The sequence below is a fragment of the Magnolia sinica genome, chromosome 13 (assembly GCF_029962835.1).
Source record: "Magnolia sinica isolate HGM2019 chromosome 13, MsV1, whole genome shotgun sequence".
In the NCBI taxonomy this organism is placed as follows: Eukaryota; Viridiplantae; Streptophyta; class Magnoliopsida; order Magnoliales; family Magnoliaceae; genus Magnolia; species Magnolia sinica.
The window spans coordinates 82,657,326-82,674,950 of NC_080585.1; the positions used below are offsets into that span (position 1 = coordinate 82,657,326).

Genomic DNA, 17,625 nt, shown 5'->3' on the forward strand with positions numbered 1-17,625 from the left:
AACAAGTTCTTGTACATGGGGGGTCTAGACCACTGCACCATCAAACATGGAAAAGCACCTAGCTACGGGGATATCCACATTCAAGGCTAGCTTGGCTAACCTTAGAAGTTCTTCTTTAAGGGTTTTCTCCCCTGCCCACACATTTTCACAAAAGTGAATCCTACTCCCGTCCCCCAATGTCAACCCAATGCCTTAAATTTAGAGCCCATCCTAGCAATCGCTCTCCAAACTGGTCCCTATACAAGGTGGAATCGTTAGTCCGCCACCCTCTTTCATGGACCCATGTTTACACTCAATTATTTGCCTCCACAAACTACCTTCTTCCAAGCTAAAGCGCCACATTCAGATCACAACAAAAGCCAAATCCATAAGCTCCGGCTTCTAATGCCTACTTCCCCTTCCCCATAAGCCAAGCGGATGTCCTCCCATTTCAACAAATGAAATTTCTTCTCTTCGACTCCTTGCCACAAGAATTCCTTCCTCAACCTATCCAAGACAACCTTAGGCCATATAAACAAACGCATGAAATAAAGAGGTAGGTTTTCCATTACTACTTTGATTAAGGGCCTGTTTGGTTTCCAATTTCTAGTGTAATTCAAAGTAAATGACCCATCATTCTTTTCTGGGTGTTTAGTTAAGAAAGAATTATGGCACAAAATATGAGAGTCAAATACACATGTAAACAGGTAAAGAAAATTGCAATCATTACATTTTTACATACCAAAAGGCACATTTTATAGTCACGCCCCTGCAAAACAAACAATGGTATAATGTAATCATTGCAACCAAATGTAAGTGATGTCACCGCACAATTACTGTTTAAGTAATCATTACCCATTTCCAGCCAATTACCGTTGTAATTGGAAAACCAAATAGGCCCTAAAGGAAATCTCCCTCCCAAGGAGAGGTGTCGGCTTCCACCTTGAAAGCTTCTTTTCAACTTTCTTCATCACCGTGTCTCGAAAGGTGGACCGCAAGTTTACCAATACACAAAGGGAGCCCAAGGTGCAAAGAAGGAAAGGATCTTGCTCTACAACCTAACACTTCTGGTAGCCTCACCACCTCCTCCTAGGACATCCGCATGCCCAATATCTCACTCTTTCGAATGTTGACCTTCATATCTGATGCCGCTTCAAAGCACCTGATTATTTTTCTCAAATTATCCATTTTCTCCCCTTTTGCATCATAAAAAAGGATGTATCGTCTGCAAACTGGAGGTGTGAAAGCTAGAGCCTCCGCCATCACCACGGACGAAAAGGGGGTAATAATACAAATATTTAATGGTCTCCTAATTACGTAGTTAATTATATACTAACAAATAAAAAATTAATGATTAATAAGTAATTTGTTAATTTACTAATTTATTTTCAACTTAACAATGTTCAGTTATTTAATAGAAATATGCAAGGGGTAAGCCACTACATATCTCCATTAAACTTGACAAATGTATTTTTAATTATTTCTAACTTATTTAGTAAAAAATGTTCTTTTTTATTTCCATAAAGATCAGTAAGTATGGCCAATCTGTATTTTGTCCTACACTCATCAACATACTTTTTCACCTGCAATTTATGACTATAAGGGGTGACAATGAAAGAAAATCGCATTTTCCCTATTTCTTTTGTTTCCACCTTCAAAATCAGAATTCTTGGTTGAAGTTGTTGTCAATGCATGAACCTCATGCATATATATAGATCTCTACTTGTTTTCTTGCCAACCTATTAAAAAAAGTAACAGATTTAACACTGTCAAAATCTTCTCACATTTGGGGTTTGGGCACAATTCTACTCCTGGATTGTGATTTCTCCCCCAAATTGACTTTTAATATTGTTAGTAAATGTTGATGAATGTAATATGGGCCAACATAGTCCCTCTTCGATGGGTTAATTTGGTCAACGACAAAGAGGGGATTTTTGCTTTCGTTATTAATGGCAGTTCTGTTATTACGAAACTCTAATAATATAAGGAGAGGGGGTGTTTAACTTCATCACATTCTCTTCTCGTCTCTCTCTTTCTTCTCTATTCTATCTCTCTTTCCATTATGTGTTAACACCGAAAAAATCCTTTTCCGAGCCAAGGCAAATTTAGGCATGCAGATGAAAGAACAATCAGTCACAGAACGGAGTGAGCCATGACTCATTGGAGTACTCTTTGAAAATGCTCTATAGTGGATCCGGAACCATCCAATTCGGAGTTACAAAAAACCAGATGTGCGCGAGTCTCTGAGATTGTGCACTTCCTGGCGATTAATCGAATACTGAAACGTCTACTCGGCAGAAAAGACCTGGAACTCTCATTTACGAATTAGTTCTTGGGGGCATGATGGGAACATTGGGAAGGCCATCCAAATACCTTTCCAGAGAGCTCAAGTTTGACTTAAAAAGAGCTCTATTAAGGAAGTTATGGCTTCATCTTTGTGAGTTTGCGGACCCGGTGAAGGATTTGGGGGGTCCCATAACTCTCCTCACTTTTTAAAAATCACATTTGGTGGACCAACTGGAGTGCAGTGGCCTGATTCTAGGCTGCTTGGAAAGCTTATCCAGTTATTTTTCCAATGAGCCCAAGATCACCCCGATCGGATCAATATTGAGCAAAATACAACCATTTTATGGAAGTTGTGCGTTGCTGATTGCGAGTAGACTTGCCCAAAAACAGACCCACCACCGTCGTCCACTGCGTTGTGCATTCCTCTAAAAATTGCCCACCCTAACTATTTTGAATATAGACCATTGGTTTCATTCCTCTAAAATGTCTTTTGTTTTGTGCATTTGTGGCCCACTTGATCTGTGGATAGATTAGGAAAATTAAAGTGGGACAGGGATTTTATCAGTTTTTGGACTGTGCCAGTTCGGGTTGGGCTCAGGCCCAGGCCCAACCAATTTTTTCTGGCTCGGGCATTGGGTTGGCCGAAACCCGGCCCATTGCCACCCCTAGTTATTATAGAAGGGTTTTCCAAAGTTCATGGGGATCAAGATAACCTACTGCAAATGCAAAGGAAACTTAAGGTTGTAGCAGTTGGAAGCTAGTTGATTGGATCTGTTGTATACGAGCAAACTGAAAGGGTAAATTATGAATTCATATCTGATCACAGAAGAGAGTTATTAGAGTAGAGAGAGATACCCAGATCGTGAAGAAGGTTCATCCAGTGTGTCTAGGTTAGGAACCGATATTAAGCTTCAATACTAGAGAGAGTACATAGTGGGTTGTTTCTTGGCACATCTGGAGATGAAACTTGGGATATATGGGATAGATAAATGGAGTATATTACTCCGTATGGTTACAATAGAATCTAGACATGCATATGCAAAAAGGCAAAATAAATATATCTAAATATCTCTCTACACTGCAAGTCCAGGGCGGTGGTATCTTTAACCATAATCAAAATATAAGAAGGGAAGAAATGAAAATCTGTCTCCATGTGTACTAATAACATTTATTATCTTATGATGCTGGCATGTTGTTGGTGAGTTCTTGAGGACAGGGATAAGTCATAAAAATGGATGAAGATAATTATCTGTGATGTTCTAAATTTGTTTCCTTGACCAATGGACATTGCTTCATATTTTTTTTATTGCCTTTAGTATCTTTCTAGTACAAATCATCCCAGTTAAAAACTACAAGATGTTCAATCCTGGTTAAAATGCACATGGTATTAAATCACTTGTCTTGGATACTTGTCTAGAGTAAGGAAAACTAGACATACCAAAATAGTTAACCACCTTGTAGCAGGTGGTTCATGAAACTGTAGCAGTCAATTTTCTTAGTTCTTTTTCTAAGAATTGACTTTTCCTCCATACCTAAGTTGTGATAGTGACATCTTTTCTTTTTTTATTTTTTTAATTTAATTTAATTTTTATTAAAATTTTTTTTTTAAATCAGGGTTTCTATTTTGCACATTTTCTTTCTGAAATGTGAACTAATCAAATGATTAATAAGGTTACCATATTTGCATTACTTATTTCTGTAGTTAAAATAGTTGTCTTGTAACTAGGAGGCTAAGTTTTGCAGTTTAGCTGGTCTACTTGCCTTGTTTGAGTATCCTTGTTTCTGTTACTAGGATCTCAGTTTAAGCTGTCTGCTTATGGATCACAGGCTGCATTTCCAGCACAGGAGAAGAGACTGGATGCCTTGATTTTATGTGCAAGTGAGATCTTTCTGTATTTAGATGAAAACCTAAAGCTCACACCACAGGCTATGCTTGATAAAGCAACTCCAATGGATGAATTGGAAGATATGCACCAGCGTGTATGTATTTTAACTTTTTCCTTGCATCCGTAAACTCTATGCTTCTTGATTGAGATGATTCATTGAGCACTTGGCTTTAAGGACCTTACAATTTAACAGAGGAAGGAATTTGATGGTCCTGGTCATATCACATGTTAAAAAAAAGAGTCATGCAGGACTCCCCTATATCCGAGGCCATGGTTTGATGATTCAGACTGTTGATCCAGTAGGCCCCACTGGATCTGGATGCCTAGACATATTCTAGACAAGACAAATCCCAACCCTTCAATATGGTTGCCTACAACTGGTCTGTAAGGAGAAAATACAACAAGCACCTGCATTCGAAGAGAAAAAGATGTAGAATATAGAATTAGGTTCTTTCAATGTTGAAGATTTCCGCAGCATCTCTCATTTATGATGGGGCCATCAAATCTATAAATTTGGATTGGGGATCACCGAACCATGGGCCCCAGATATATGGAATCCCCTGTTAACGAACTATATTTTTGTTGATATGCAGGATCCTACAATTCCTCCCCATCTTTTATTCATATACTTATTTCTTGTTTTAATTTTTTGATAAATATTTTATTGCAATATATTGTTACAAGATTAGAACATTCCTGTCCACACTCTTATGGTGAGGTCGAGTTGAACATGCAAGCACAACTATGCAATCCAACCAATGAGTTTCTTCCTACCAGTGTTGTCACATGTATCGATGAATTGGAATACGGAAATGTGTATCAATATTGTAGCTAATATCTCAACTACTAGGTATAAAAGATTGTTATTAGAGGGAAATATTGGTGAAAAGAAGGAATTTTTCAGTAAAACTTCAGGAGATGTTAAAAGACACATATTTACACACTAGGGACTAAAAATATTACAAAAAATTAGGCTTGATAATATATTTCCATTTTATAGTGACCTAAGTCATGTCATATCGAACAAAAGTAGTGAATTATATTCAACATGAGTTTATATCATTTATCCAAAAACACCGAAGAGAACAAAAATACCTTTACCTTTGCCTCCATCCATACATACATCCATGATGCATCCATCCATCTGTACATCCATACATTCATGCATGCATGCATAGCTTCATCCATCCATCCATACACGTACATACATGTAAGAAATAATTAATGAAGCAAGTTAATTATATTTTTCAAAACAAACATTTTTCCTTCCATTATCTTAATTTTTAAATAATAAACAAATACTTTTTTTTTTTGGAAAAAAGGAGAACTTGTAACCAATCGATAGATCGGCCAACACTCGTGAATATATATAGCTTCCACTTTAATCAACACTCAATGACATATATTTTCAAATTGAATATTTTTTCTTACATTTTAAAATATTTTTAAGTAATTAAAAAATAATTTTTTTCTAAAAAGTAAAAGCTATGGCTAATCAATAGATTGGTTGCTACCAAGGTATTTTGAAACAGTTACTTAATGGCTGTTACGTAATAGAAACGATGGTAACCATTACCCGTTATGGGGTCATAACGGCCCATAATAGCCACATAATGGTAACGGTGGTAATCGTTGCCCATTCTAGGGTTGTAATTGCTCATAATGGCCACATAATGGTCTGTTACAAGGCCGAATAAGGTTTTTTTTTTTCAAAAACAAAGAAAAAATAATCCATGACGGCTATTACGAGCTGTGTTATAACGGTGATGATAGTGGCCAATAGGGCCACCGTTGGTATTACTGAATACCTTGGCCATCAATGAAGAATATATCAAATTTTCACACTTGAATTTCTTTCGCGGATAAATTGAAGGAAACTAGGATTTTTCCAATATGTCACTCAAATGTTGATTTATGTAGACTCAAATACATGTCAGTGTATGAGAATAATGCATATATATGGATTTCTTGAGAAAATGTTATTTTTTTAGATATGTTAACATGGATTGCAATAGAAATCCATATCTATGCATTATTCTCATACACTGACATGTATTTGAGGCTAAATAAATCAACATTTTCTCAATGATGACCCAATGATACATCCATACATACATCCACCACCTTGATTTCTTGGTGTTATATATTGATGACCCAATGATATCGATAATAACGTCGAAACGAGGAACACTACATTCTGGTAAGCAGAAACAATTTGATGCTATATGCCTGGTGTAGTCCTCAACATTTTTTTTTTTCACGAATAATGAACATTGAGCTATCTTGAATGGCATCGATTCCTTGCTAGTCCCCCTCTAACTGCATTGTGAAGCTCCTTAATATTTGGTATGACAATCCAAGCTCTTGGATTTTTCTTTTTTTTTACTCAGATCCAATTGATTTGCGTTCTCTTAGTCAATGTTGTCAAAATTGTTATCATATTGTAAATCGTAATAGGGGTTAAATCGTATCGAATCGCAAATCGTATCATAAATCATATGATTTTTTTTTTTTTTTTAAATTATGATTTTCTTAAAAATATGAAAATTTTAAATAAATCAAAAAAAGTTAAAAACCTATTAATCATCCTTTTACCATCAATATGCTCCAAGTAATACCATGTCATGATAGTGTTAAAGAATTCTTATCTTTCCTTGTCAATTAAAACTATGTTGAATCCTAGTGGTTAGAAGCTTTTGTATCGGGCCAACAACAAGGAACATCAGAAGAGCTTCTGTAGTGATGATGGCTGGAGATGTGGCTAGAGGGGATCGTTGATGGACGAAAGTTGGGAAAAATTCATCGTCGAGGACTACAAGAGAAGGGAAGAATTACAACTTATCATCATACCCGACTTTATGGAGGTGGTGGTCGCCAGAGATTGACTTTCTGCACAGCTGTGGGGCTTCGCCTTTGTGAGGATGGGGTCCGAGGAGGAATTGACTCGTGCTTTTAGGCTTCTGCATGGCAAAAGTTTCAAGGACAATTCAGAGGGCCAAGTTTCGGCCGAAATTCAAAAATAGGGACAGAAACACACCTGATAAGGATAGTAAATTGATGGAAGGGGAGGTCAAAGGATCGAATGAAAATCATGGGGGAAACCATGAAAGAGGCGTACCTACAAGCAATTTGGGGAGAAAGTCTCCATCTACCTTTAGAGAAGTGGTGGCGAGATCGGGTTCTGATGATCTGCAGCAGGTGGACCTGCCATTGAAGGCTCCTCAACAGGACAACTCGGAGGAGGAATGAATTTCGATAGTAGATCTGGATGACAGTAAAGGTGTGAGGATGAGTCTGAAGGAGCTGGACAGGGCTTAGGAATCACTAAGATGGTCAGTGGTCGCTGAAACAACCCCTGATGCTACCATCTCCCATATCAAAACTTGGCTAGTAGAATGTTGTGGATAGTTTAGAGAGGATTACTCGATCAGACCCATTGGATCTGATGAGGTCTGGATTTGGATTCGGCTCGAGAGGAATTTTGAACTGATAATGGCTATGGGAGGAATGCACAGGGAAGTTCCGATAATGAAGATTCGAAAGTGGGAGGACTTACTCTTGTTTTGGGAGTGAACCAAAGTGGTATCTTATTCGGGGGGTTACTCTGATGTAGCGATTTTTATTTTATTTTATTTTTTTTATTATTTTTATTATTATTATTATTTTTTTGTAGCAACTAGATCTTGCTTGGGAGAGGTGATGGTATTGATCAAGCTACTGAAGAAGGGGACGAGTTGGGGGTGGCTCGGGTTTGCATGAGGCGAAACAAAGCCTTGGAAGATCCATTTGAGATTATTGTGATAGTCTAGGAGGAGCATCTGCTCTTAAGGGTGCAAATGGAGGAGAAATGGAAATCCTTCCTTGGTGGGGCGACGTTTGGAGGAACCGAGAAGCTTCTATCTTTCATGGCTTCAACGGCAGACGACTTTTGAAGGGCGATGGAGCACGAGCGATTTTGCAAGAGCACCATACATTTTGTAGGACGCGTATAACAGAGCTAGCATCGCAGATATGGTTGTTGAGGTAAGCGCACCTTTGTTGGAGACACCTAACAAACGATGCGTGAAGGAGCACCAAAACCTGGTTGCAAGTGCTTGAGCCAGTTTTGAATGAAGGCTCGGATCTCGAACCTCCATTTCTTAGGCGCAGTGGCAACTTCGTCGATGTTTAGGACAAGGTTCAGGAAGCATGTCTAGATTAGAATCCAGACGTAACTCTGAATGAGGCTTTGCTTTAATTTGATGAATCGGCTGCTGACACATGTAAAATCTAGCCGATAATCGGCCAATAGCTGTCGCATGTGTCGTCGAAGTAACATTCTCCCAAGCACGTGTCACTTATAAGTTGGATCACGTGTGCGACTCCACACTGATTCGTAACTATGTTATTTACCCGCTCTTGCTTCTACGTCGACTCTTGGACCAGTGACTTTAAAGTCGCGGAATTAGATTCTCTAGTTTTGCTTCGAAGACAGAATAGCCCAAGCAAAAAGCCATGCGAAGAAAGATTCTGAAGAGAGGACGCGTGACATCTCTGAAGCACAACATGAAGAGCTACCAACATCTAATTCCGAAGATGCTTCCGATCCAGAAATAGATGAATGCGATTCAGAAGGATGTCGAGAACGTTGAAACTTAATGAACGGTTGGGAAGTGGCCGCATGCTGCGCTAAAGATGAAGTGGATGAAGACACTCTTTCATTGACTGACACAGAGGTAGGGGAAGGAATTCTCGTGATTGCACACCCGGTTGAGAATATAGAAGACGCCATGATCGCAACCAGTGCTCGAAGTATTGGTATTGCTACAAGTTTCGCTGGCCAGGGATACAGAAACAATATCGATACCATCGATAATATCGCTGATAACTGGAAATGCGGGGAAGCATGGGAAAAACAGTGGAATTTTTAGTGAAACTTCAGGAGATGTTAAAATGTACATATTTGCATATTTAGAAAGTAAAAAAAAATTGAAAAAAGAATGCATACATAACAAGTTTCCATTTAATGGGGCCTTAAAAGCATGTGTTATTGTAAGAAATCAGTCCAACCTTCCCATCCAACCTATTTAACCATCCAACCTTCCATCCAAACATCCATCAATATTGCAAAATATCAACAATACATGATATTTCATCAAGAAATCATCAACAATTGAAAAGCAAACGAAAGATTGTGGTCTCAATATCGTGCATATTGCAATATCGATAATATCAAGACATTATCAATATTATCAATGAGAAATTGAAGACTACATACAACCATGTGCCCATGAAAAAAGATATGAAATGATTTTTTTTTTCAAATAAACAAACTTTTGATGATATCAATATGTTGGCGATATTATTGAAATATTGTCGATACACTTATGATACAAGTCTTACCTAGAATTTACATGGTCGAAAATATTGGCGATATTGATTCATTAGCAATACAAGCAACACCTGGAATTTACATAGTTGAAAATATTGCCAATTACATTAGTGATATTGATATGGGCGATACTTAGTTATACATTGCTAATACCTGGAATTCTGATATTACCAACGTTATCGGTATCGCTACCAGTGTTATCAGTATCGCTACCAGTGTTATCGGTATCGCTGAGTTGGAGATAAAGATAATATCGAAGATATTTCGATAATATCGAAGATAATTCGAACACTGATCGCAACTCCCTTACATGCTAAGAAGATGACCAAGCACGTTGCTACAACCTACAATTGATTCTGAATTTGTTACGGAGGAGGCAAATTCGATATCGGCAGAGCATTTTCAATGGGCCAAAGACGTGCTTTTTCGGGTGGGAGGCATGGTGGGGATGTCGTATGGCGTTCGAGATGAGGATGTTTACGAATTTTTTCATTTTTTTTCTACACAAGGGGGCTCAGCTCCACCAGGATTCCCATATTCTAAAGCAAAAGAAGTCACCCAAGTGCTGGAGGGAAGTGTCTAATCTTGAATGCTCCAATTACATCACAGCTGGGAGAGCAAATGGAGGAAAGAGGGCTAGATTGGGGAAGACAGGTTCTTAATAATTATTCTATCATGGAATGTTAGAGGCTAGGATGCAAATACAAAGGGGCTTAGGCAAGTGAGGAAAGGTTGTAAGAAATCTGAGGCGGAAATTATTGCATTACAGGAATCCTAACTTCAAGTAGTGGACATGGGCTTGCTAAATTCTATCTGAGGGTCATGAACCAGGAATGGGTCACAGTTGATGCTATTGCATCTGCGGTAGGCATTATTGTTGCCTGGAATGCTGATCTTTGGAAATTGGATGTTTATACTAGTACATTTTCCATCTTAGTTTAGTTTCGTGAGATTTCTTCTAGATTCCAAATGGGTTTTCACAACAGTCTATGGTCCTTGCACTTTTAGTCTGAGGGATAGCTCTAGTCCGCATTACACAGCATTAGACAGAGATGGCCTTATCCTTGGTGCATTGGGGAGGATTAAAACGTCATCAAATTTAGTAATGAGAAATCAAATGGAAGCCGAATCGATTGTAGTATGTTTAATTTTGCACATTGGGTGGCCTGAAATGACCTGGTGGATCTCCCTTGGGATGGTGCAAAATATTCTTGGTCCAACGACCAGCATAAAGCAATTCTATCGAGTCTGCACATGCTTTTAGTTTCATCCACTTGGATTGAAAATTTCCCATTAGTCTTTCAGCGTAGTCTACCTAGGATCATTTCTTATCATCATCCCATAATTCTCGATGTGTGTGTGGACAATTGTGGGTTGAGATCGTTTGGTTGGAAATTGAAGGCTTCGAGCACTTGATGGTTGGTTGGTGGAATTCTTTTGCTATGGAGGGATATGCGGGATTCAAGATCGCCAAGAAACTCAAAACTATTGAAAAGTAAGATTAATACTTGGAAGGAGGTCCTTAGAAACCAAGAAGCGGAGTTCGACAGAATCGTAGAAGAAATCCATGAGTTAGGTGTAATGGAAGAGGGTGATGGCTTATCTACAAATCAAAGAGTAAAAAGGGTAGCTCTTTCTATTAGTTATGCAGAGCAGGCAAAAGGATAGGAAATTAGGTGGTGTCAGAGATCTAGCGCGATCTAGCTCAAGGAAGGAGTAAAAAATGCTCGATTTTTTTGTTTGTTTGTTTGTCTTTTACATCATGGCTAGCACTTGTGCTTGTACAAATAGAATCTCCAATCTCGTTATAAATGGTAAACAAAAGATGGATAAGAATAAAATTTGTGATGTTATAGTTCAATTTTACGAAAACCTTCTATCAGGGGATGAATGAGAAAGTTCGCGTTTGGACAATCTTCAATTCCAAAATCATTCATTTGATGCTGCCTCAATGCTCGAAGCGGAAATCGCTGAATAAGAAGTAAAAGTAGCCTTAGATTTGATGTGCCGGGATAAAGTGATGGGGCCTGACGGATTTCCTATGCTTTTCTTTTAAAAAAATATGGCCTTCATTAAAAAAGGATGTCATAGAATTTATCTTAGAATTCTATGAGCACAGCTGGCTTTCTGTTGAGCTTGGAGCGACCTTTGTTACCCTTATTCCCAAAGTTGACAGGGCAAAACAGCTTAAAGACTTCAAACCTAGTAGCTTGGTAGTGGGGCTGTACAAGATTTTGTCCAAAGTTTTGGCATTAAGATTTAGAAATGTGCTTGGCAAGGTTATTTTAGAAAACCAGGGAGTGTTTGTTTGGGGAAGACAGGTCTTCAATACGCTCTTATCACCCATGAGTGCATTCATTCAATATATAGGGAGGGAGAGACTAGAATTGTGTGCAAATCGGATATCGAAAAGGCGTATGATCTATTGTTGTTAAAATCATAAGAGTTACGAATTGAATCGCATCGTACGGTCATACAATATGTATCGTACCACTGAATCACAAAAGGAGATTAATTGTATGATTCAATTATGAATCATATGAATTGTACAATTTAGAAAAAATCGTACGATTCGATAATCTCATAAAAAATGACAAGTTTCTGGTAGAAATTTTGATTTTGATTTTTTTTTTTTTTTTTGTTGCAATTTTTTAGTGTTTTGTTTTTAAAAACTATTTTGGCCCCACACTCATTATAATATCACTTTTGCTACTTTTGAGAGATTTTGGGGACTTTTAGAGGTTGTTGGTGGTAGGAAACTTAAAGAAGGAAATCGGCATATCTTTTTCATCGCTCAACGAAATCAAACGTCGCTTGTCGCATTCGATTTCTACATTAAAATAGGAAAGAATACATATAAAATATTCATTTATTCTTTTGTATTTCATTTCTTTAATATTTAGTTGAAAATATATGTTTTTGGGGGAAAAATAGTATATTTTGATTTTTTCAGTTTTTTGTAATTTTTTTAGGGCTTTTGTGTTTAAAAGCTATTTGGGCTCCACATACATTATAATATCACTTCTTTTCTTTCTTTTGGGAGAGACCTCGTTTCAACACTGAGGTCTTGGTATCGATCCCTAGTGGGGGTGGCTGTCAGTGAAGTGTCAACTGATAGTGGGGTGTCCTAACAAGCTAACAAAAAAACAATAGTTTTTTTTTTTTAAAAGAGATTTCTCATTTATTTCAAAATTTTTATAGTTTTCTCATTTTGTTAATCATCTATAATCTTCTTTCTTTATGTGGGGCTTAAATAGTTTTTTTCATAATATGTAGGCTTATCATTTGTGTGTTGATTCTTGTTGAGCATTGGCGATGTTAAAGAAATCGAAGACTAAGGACAATCATCTTACGTATGAATATTGTTCAAAGATGGATGAGAACAATAATCTCGACCTAAGATGTAATTTTTGTGAGAAGGCATATTGGGGAGGTGTGTTTCGAATGAAATATCACCTAGACCGATCGAAGAAAAATGTAGAGTCAAGTCCCCCAGTCAGTGATGATATAGCGGAAAAGTTCAGAATTTGTTGAATGGTAATGTTAGTCAAAAGAAGCAATAAGAAGAAATGGCGTACGATGTTGGAAATGTTCCTATTGTTGATGGTGTGGATGAAATAGGATGAGGAGAAAGTAAAAAGAACTGTGAATGATTTTACGGGAAGAAAGAGTGGGCCAAAAGAAAAACAACAAGCCACTCTAAACAAAATCTGGAAGAAGGGAGATAGATTGTTGTCTATCTATTTCTAATTTCCTATATGCTAATGTTCTACCATTTAACCTCGTAAAGAGCCCATTCTTCACACTTATGATGGAACTAGTTGCTACATTTTGGCTGGGATTAAAGCTTCCGTCATATTACGAAGGAATACTTCTTTGAAGATGGTGGTTAAGTCTATAGAGAAATCGATTGATGTTTATAAAAAGGAATGGGGGAAGACCGGATGCTACATGCTACTTTATTTTGAAAAGCATCCATGAAAATAGAATTGGCTTGGGGTCAATGTCTACTTCAAAAGAATGGGAAGGTAGTAGCTTCTTTAAGACCGCAAAGGGAAAGCATGTTTAAGACAATTTTTGCTGCTGATGTAGATTTTTGACCATCTATCAAGTTTTGCTTGAAGACCATCTCTCATTGGTCAAGATGCTATGCCTAGTTTATTTAAATGAGAGGTTGGCCATGGGATATATTTTTAAAGCAATGGATTAGGCGAAAGAGGCTATAGCAAAAAAACTTGAGAGAGGTGAAGAAGCGACGCTTGGCCATATGGGACATCATAGACCAACAGTGGAATCTTTAGTTGTATAGCCCCTTACATGCGGTGGCTTATTTCTTAAATCATTCATTTCAGTATGATGACAATTCCCATCCGGATTTAGAGATTAAAACTGGTCTATATGACTGTATTGAAAGAATGATCTCAGATTTAAGGCAAAGGCATATCATCGATGAGCAGATTGATAAGTTTAAAAGGGCCTATGGTTTACTTGTAAGAAAGATGACAAAATTAACTAGAACGACATAGGTGAATGCTTTGCCGAAGGATTGGAAGATGTGCAAGGTGTAGGTGAATCCACATCAAGACCGAATGGGCAACGTGGTATGATTGCATGTCCTATGGCTCGTATTCTTATTGTCTAGTCTTTAAGTCATACTATAATGCATTATGCAAAAACTATTTTGTTGGTCCTAGTAAACTTGTTATTCTAAGTAAAGTGAAGGGAAAAGCGAAAATGGGGGAAGAGGAGGAAGGAGAGTTTATTTCGACATCAAATTCTAAAGATGAAGATGATGTTGATAATGTTGATCTCATTGATGATGAGGAAGATGATGATGGCACCTCTGCAGCCAGCGAAGAATAGATTCGTTTTGACTTTTTGTTTTCTTTTTGACTTATAGAAACAAGTTAATAGAGAATACATTATACATGTAAATGGGAGTGGGGAAAATGTTATTTTTTGAATCATATGGAAAACTAACATGTACATGGGATGGGAAAAGAGTTATTTTTTGAACTTGATTGTGGCATGATGATACCACACATTCACAATGAATTAATGATACATTTAGTATACAGTTTATCAAAAATTTATATTATTATTATTATTATTATTTTGCATATTGATGATAACATGGGTGATTGATGTTGATGTGTTTTTTTATTTTTATTTATTTACAATTTTTATATTTTTTATGACTTTTTTTTAGATCTAATAACATTTTATTAGAAGACCCGTTGACATGGGAAAAGAATACGAATGAAAGAAAAAAAAGAAGAGAAACATGCACAACAAAAAGAGCCTAAACATGGGGGTTCCATTCCAATAGGAACCAATTGCAACCTCATTCACTGAGCCACACTTATTGGAGAAGCATCTATCGTTCCGTTCCTTCCAAATGACCCAAATAATAGCCATGATAAGGAGCCTCCATATGACATTTTTTTTTTTTTAAAAAAAAAAAATGAAAATTTGATGGAAAAAAATCGTATGATTTACAATACAATAATGATTATGACAACATCGGTATGATCATGTTGATTGGAGTTTCCTAGACTACATGTTGGACAGGCTAGAATGTAGCCAGAGATGGAGAGGGTAGATGCAGACTTGTGTGCATTCTGTATGCCTCTCTATTTTGATTAATGGGTCTCTTAAAGGTTTCTTCAAGGCTTCCAGGGGCCTAAAACAAGGGGATCCTTTATCTCCATTACTTATTTGTAGTTGTCGGAGAAGCTCTTAGCAAGATGCTCACCAAGGGTGAGGAGATCGGACTCGTTAGTGGATTCAAGGTTGGTAATAATAGTCTCTTTTTCTCACCTTCAATATTTAGATGATACCCTCTTTTGTGATGCGGACTTGGTCGTAGTGGACAATCTTCGAAAAATCATTGTTTGTTTTGAGTTGGTTTCAGGTCTGAAGATTAATGATGCAAAGTCGAAAATGTTAGGAATTCATGTGAGTAGTCGAGATCTCCTTCCTTTTGCTAGATCCTTTGGATGTAAGACAGGAGACTTCCCATTGACGTACTTAGGTCTCCTGCTGTGTATTGGTAAGCCCCCTATAATTCTTTGGATCAAGGTTATTGAAAGAGTCGCGAGGATTTTGCTAGTTGGGGAAATCGTTATCATTCCTTTGATGATCACCTGACCCTTATCAAGATAGTCTTCACTAACATGCAGATCTACATTTTTTCGCTTTTCAAATGCCCAAAATTGGTCCCGTAAAGGTTATAAAAGATAAGAAGATACTTTTTTTGGAGAGGTTCCATGGAGGGTCAAAAGTTTGTGATTTTTTTTTTTTTTAGCTCATTGCAAGAAGGTATGGTGTGTAGCGTGGTGGGTGGTTCATTAGAAGTTCTTCTCTCTGTAGAGCTTCATCCATGTTATTAGCGTGTCGAAAGTTGTGGAGTACCTCCTTTGTGCGTGGCATGAGGGAGGGTTGGGGAAATCTAGAAGAGTCAAATGGAGACTCCATGTTATGGCCGTCATGTGCGTGGTTTGGGAAGCTAGAAATGCCTATTGCTTTCGTTAATAGAGGAGGTATATCCGAGGCCTTGCTTTTTGATGGGCAGCCTATGTAAAAACAACCTTGGTTTTTTGGGTTTTTTTTTTTTTTTTCTCTCGCTTTCGGACATGCTTTTCAATAGAAGTAGTTAACTCTTAAAAAAAATTCTCATCTTTCCTCTTCTTTTTTTTTTTCTTTTTTTTTTTTTTTTTTGTCTTTTAAGAAATTTTCCTTAAAAAACATAGGAGGACCCTTCAATAATTTATGTTCTTGTCACCTTTCTTGAATGTAGAATTGCATTGGAAAAGCGACATTTGATTTTGTAGTTAGACGAAAAAAGATATTTTGATTTCTAACCATCATTCCATAATTCATATAGGGGTTATTTGGATAGAAATTAATGGAGGGAATTGGGAGTAAATGAAGGTAAATGGTATTTTAAGTGTGTTTGGATAGAAGTAAATGCATGCAAATGAAATAAAATGGAAGTAAATGGGCTTGTAAATGAAATCCTCCCTACGAGAGAGGATTTGGAAGTAAATGGGGTGACATGCCTTTTTGAGCTCCCTTGGAGAGTCGCGCGACTAAACAAAGGTGGCGCTACGCACATGTCCACCATACACATGACATGCTAGTGATGCTCCAAAACCATTCAAATACCGGCTACGTCACTAAAATCACACCAATAAAATGATCCAAACCGTCTAAAGCTTGGCCATCTAAATGAACGGTTAAAAAGCATTGGCAAGTTGCTTGTTTGTGATCCTTATATTTGTGGCCCACCCGAGGTTCAAGATTATTTTTTATTTGGCTAAATTATATATTTCAATGGGCTTATTACAATCAATCTATAAATATCACAGATGTACACTAATTTGAGATATTAAAGCTGATTTGGGATATCACATATGTTATTGTGAATAGGTTGAAAAATTCCAATGCATTCCAAATCCTCCCATTTACTCCTAAGTCCTATCCAAACAAAATATTTGGATTTTAAATGCATTTCATTTACTCCCATCCAAACACATGCCGAGTAAGCCATTTATTCCCAATTCATTTACCTCCAATTCCATTTCCCATTTACTTTCGTTTACAAGCTCATAGACGAGTCATCATGATCATAACCATCCCTAAATACATTCCATGTAAGTCGTACACAATGTTCGAAGATTTGGTATCGCTACAAGTTTCGCTGGCCAAGGATACGGAAACAATATCGATATCACCGATAATATCGCTAATAACCAAAAATGCAGGGAAACATGGGAAAAAACAGTGGAATTTTCAACGAAACTTCAAGAGATGTTAAAATGGACATATTTGCATATTTAGAAATTAAAAAAAATTGTAAAAAGAATTTATACATAACAAGTTTCCATTTAATGGAGCCTTGAAAGTACGTGTTGTTGTTAGAAATCAATCCAACCATCCCATCCAACCTATTTAACCATCCAACCTTCCATCCAAACATCCATCGATATTGCAAAATATTAACAATACATGATATTTCACCAAGAAATCATCAAAAATTGGAAAGGAAATGAAAGATTGTGGTCTCAATATCGCGCATGTTGCGATATCGATAATATCGAG

At 37.2% G+C, this 17,625-nt stretch overlaps 1 protein-coding gene across 3 annotated transcripts in view; it reads left to right on the plus strand.

Moving 5' to 3' along the window:
* The window catches only part of LOC131223924 (E3 ubiquitin-protein ligase listerin), a 172,841-nt gene that overhangs the window by 99,949 nt on the left and 55,267 nt on the right, over nucleotides 1-17,625 (plus strand). For all 3 annotated transcript variants that reach the window (XM_058219514.1, XM_058219513.1, XM_058219515.1), the window contains one exon: nucleotides 4,093-4,245. In XM_058219514.1, coding sequence (XP_058075497.1) covers nucleotides 4,093-4,245 — 153 coding nt within the window. The remainder of the gene's footprint in view (nucleotides 1-4,092; nucleotides 4,246-17,625) is intronic.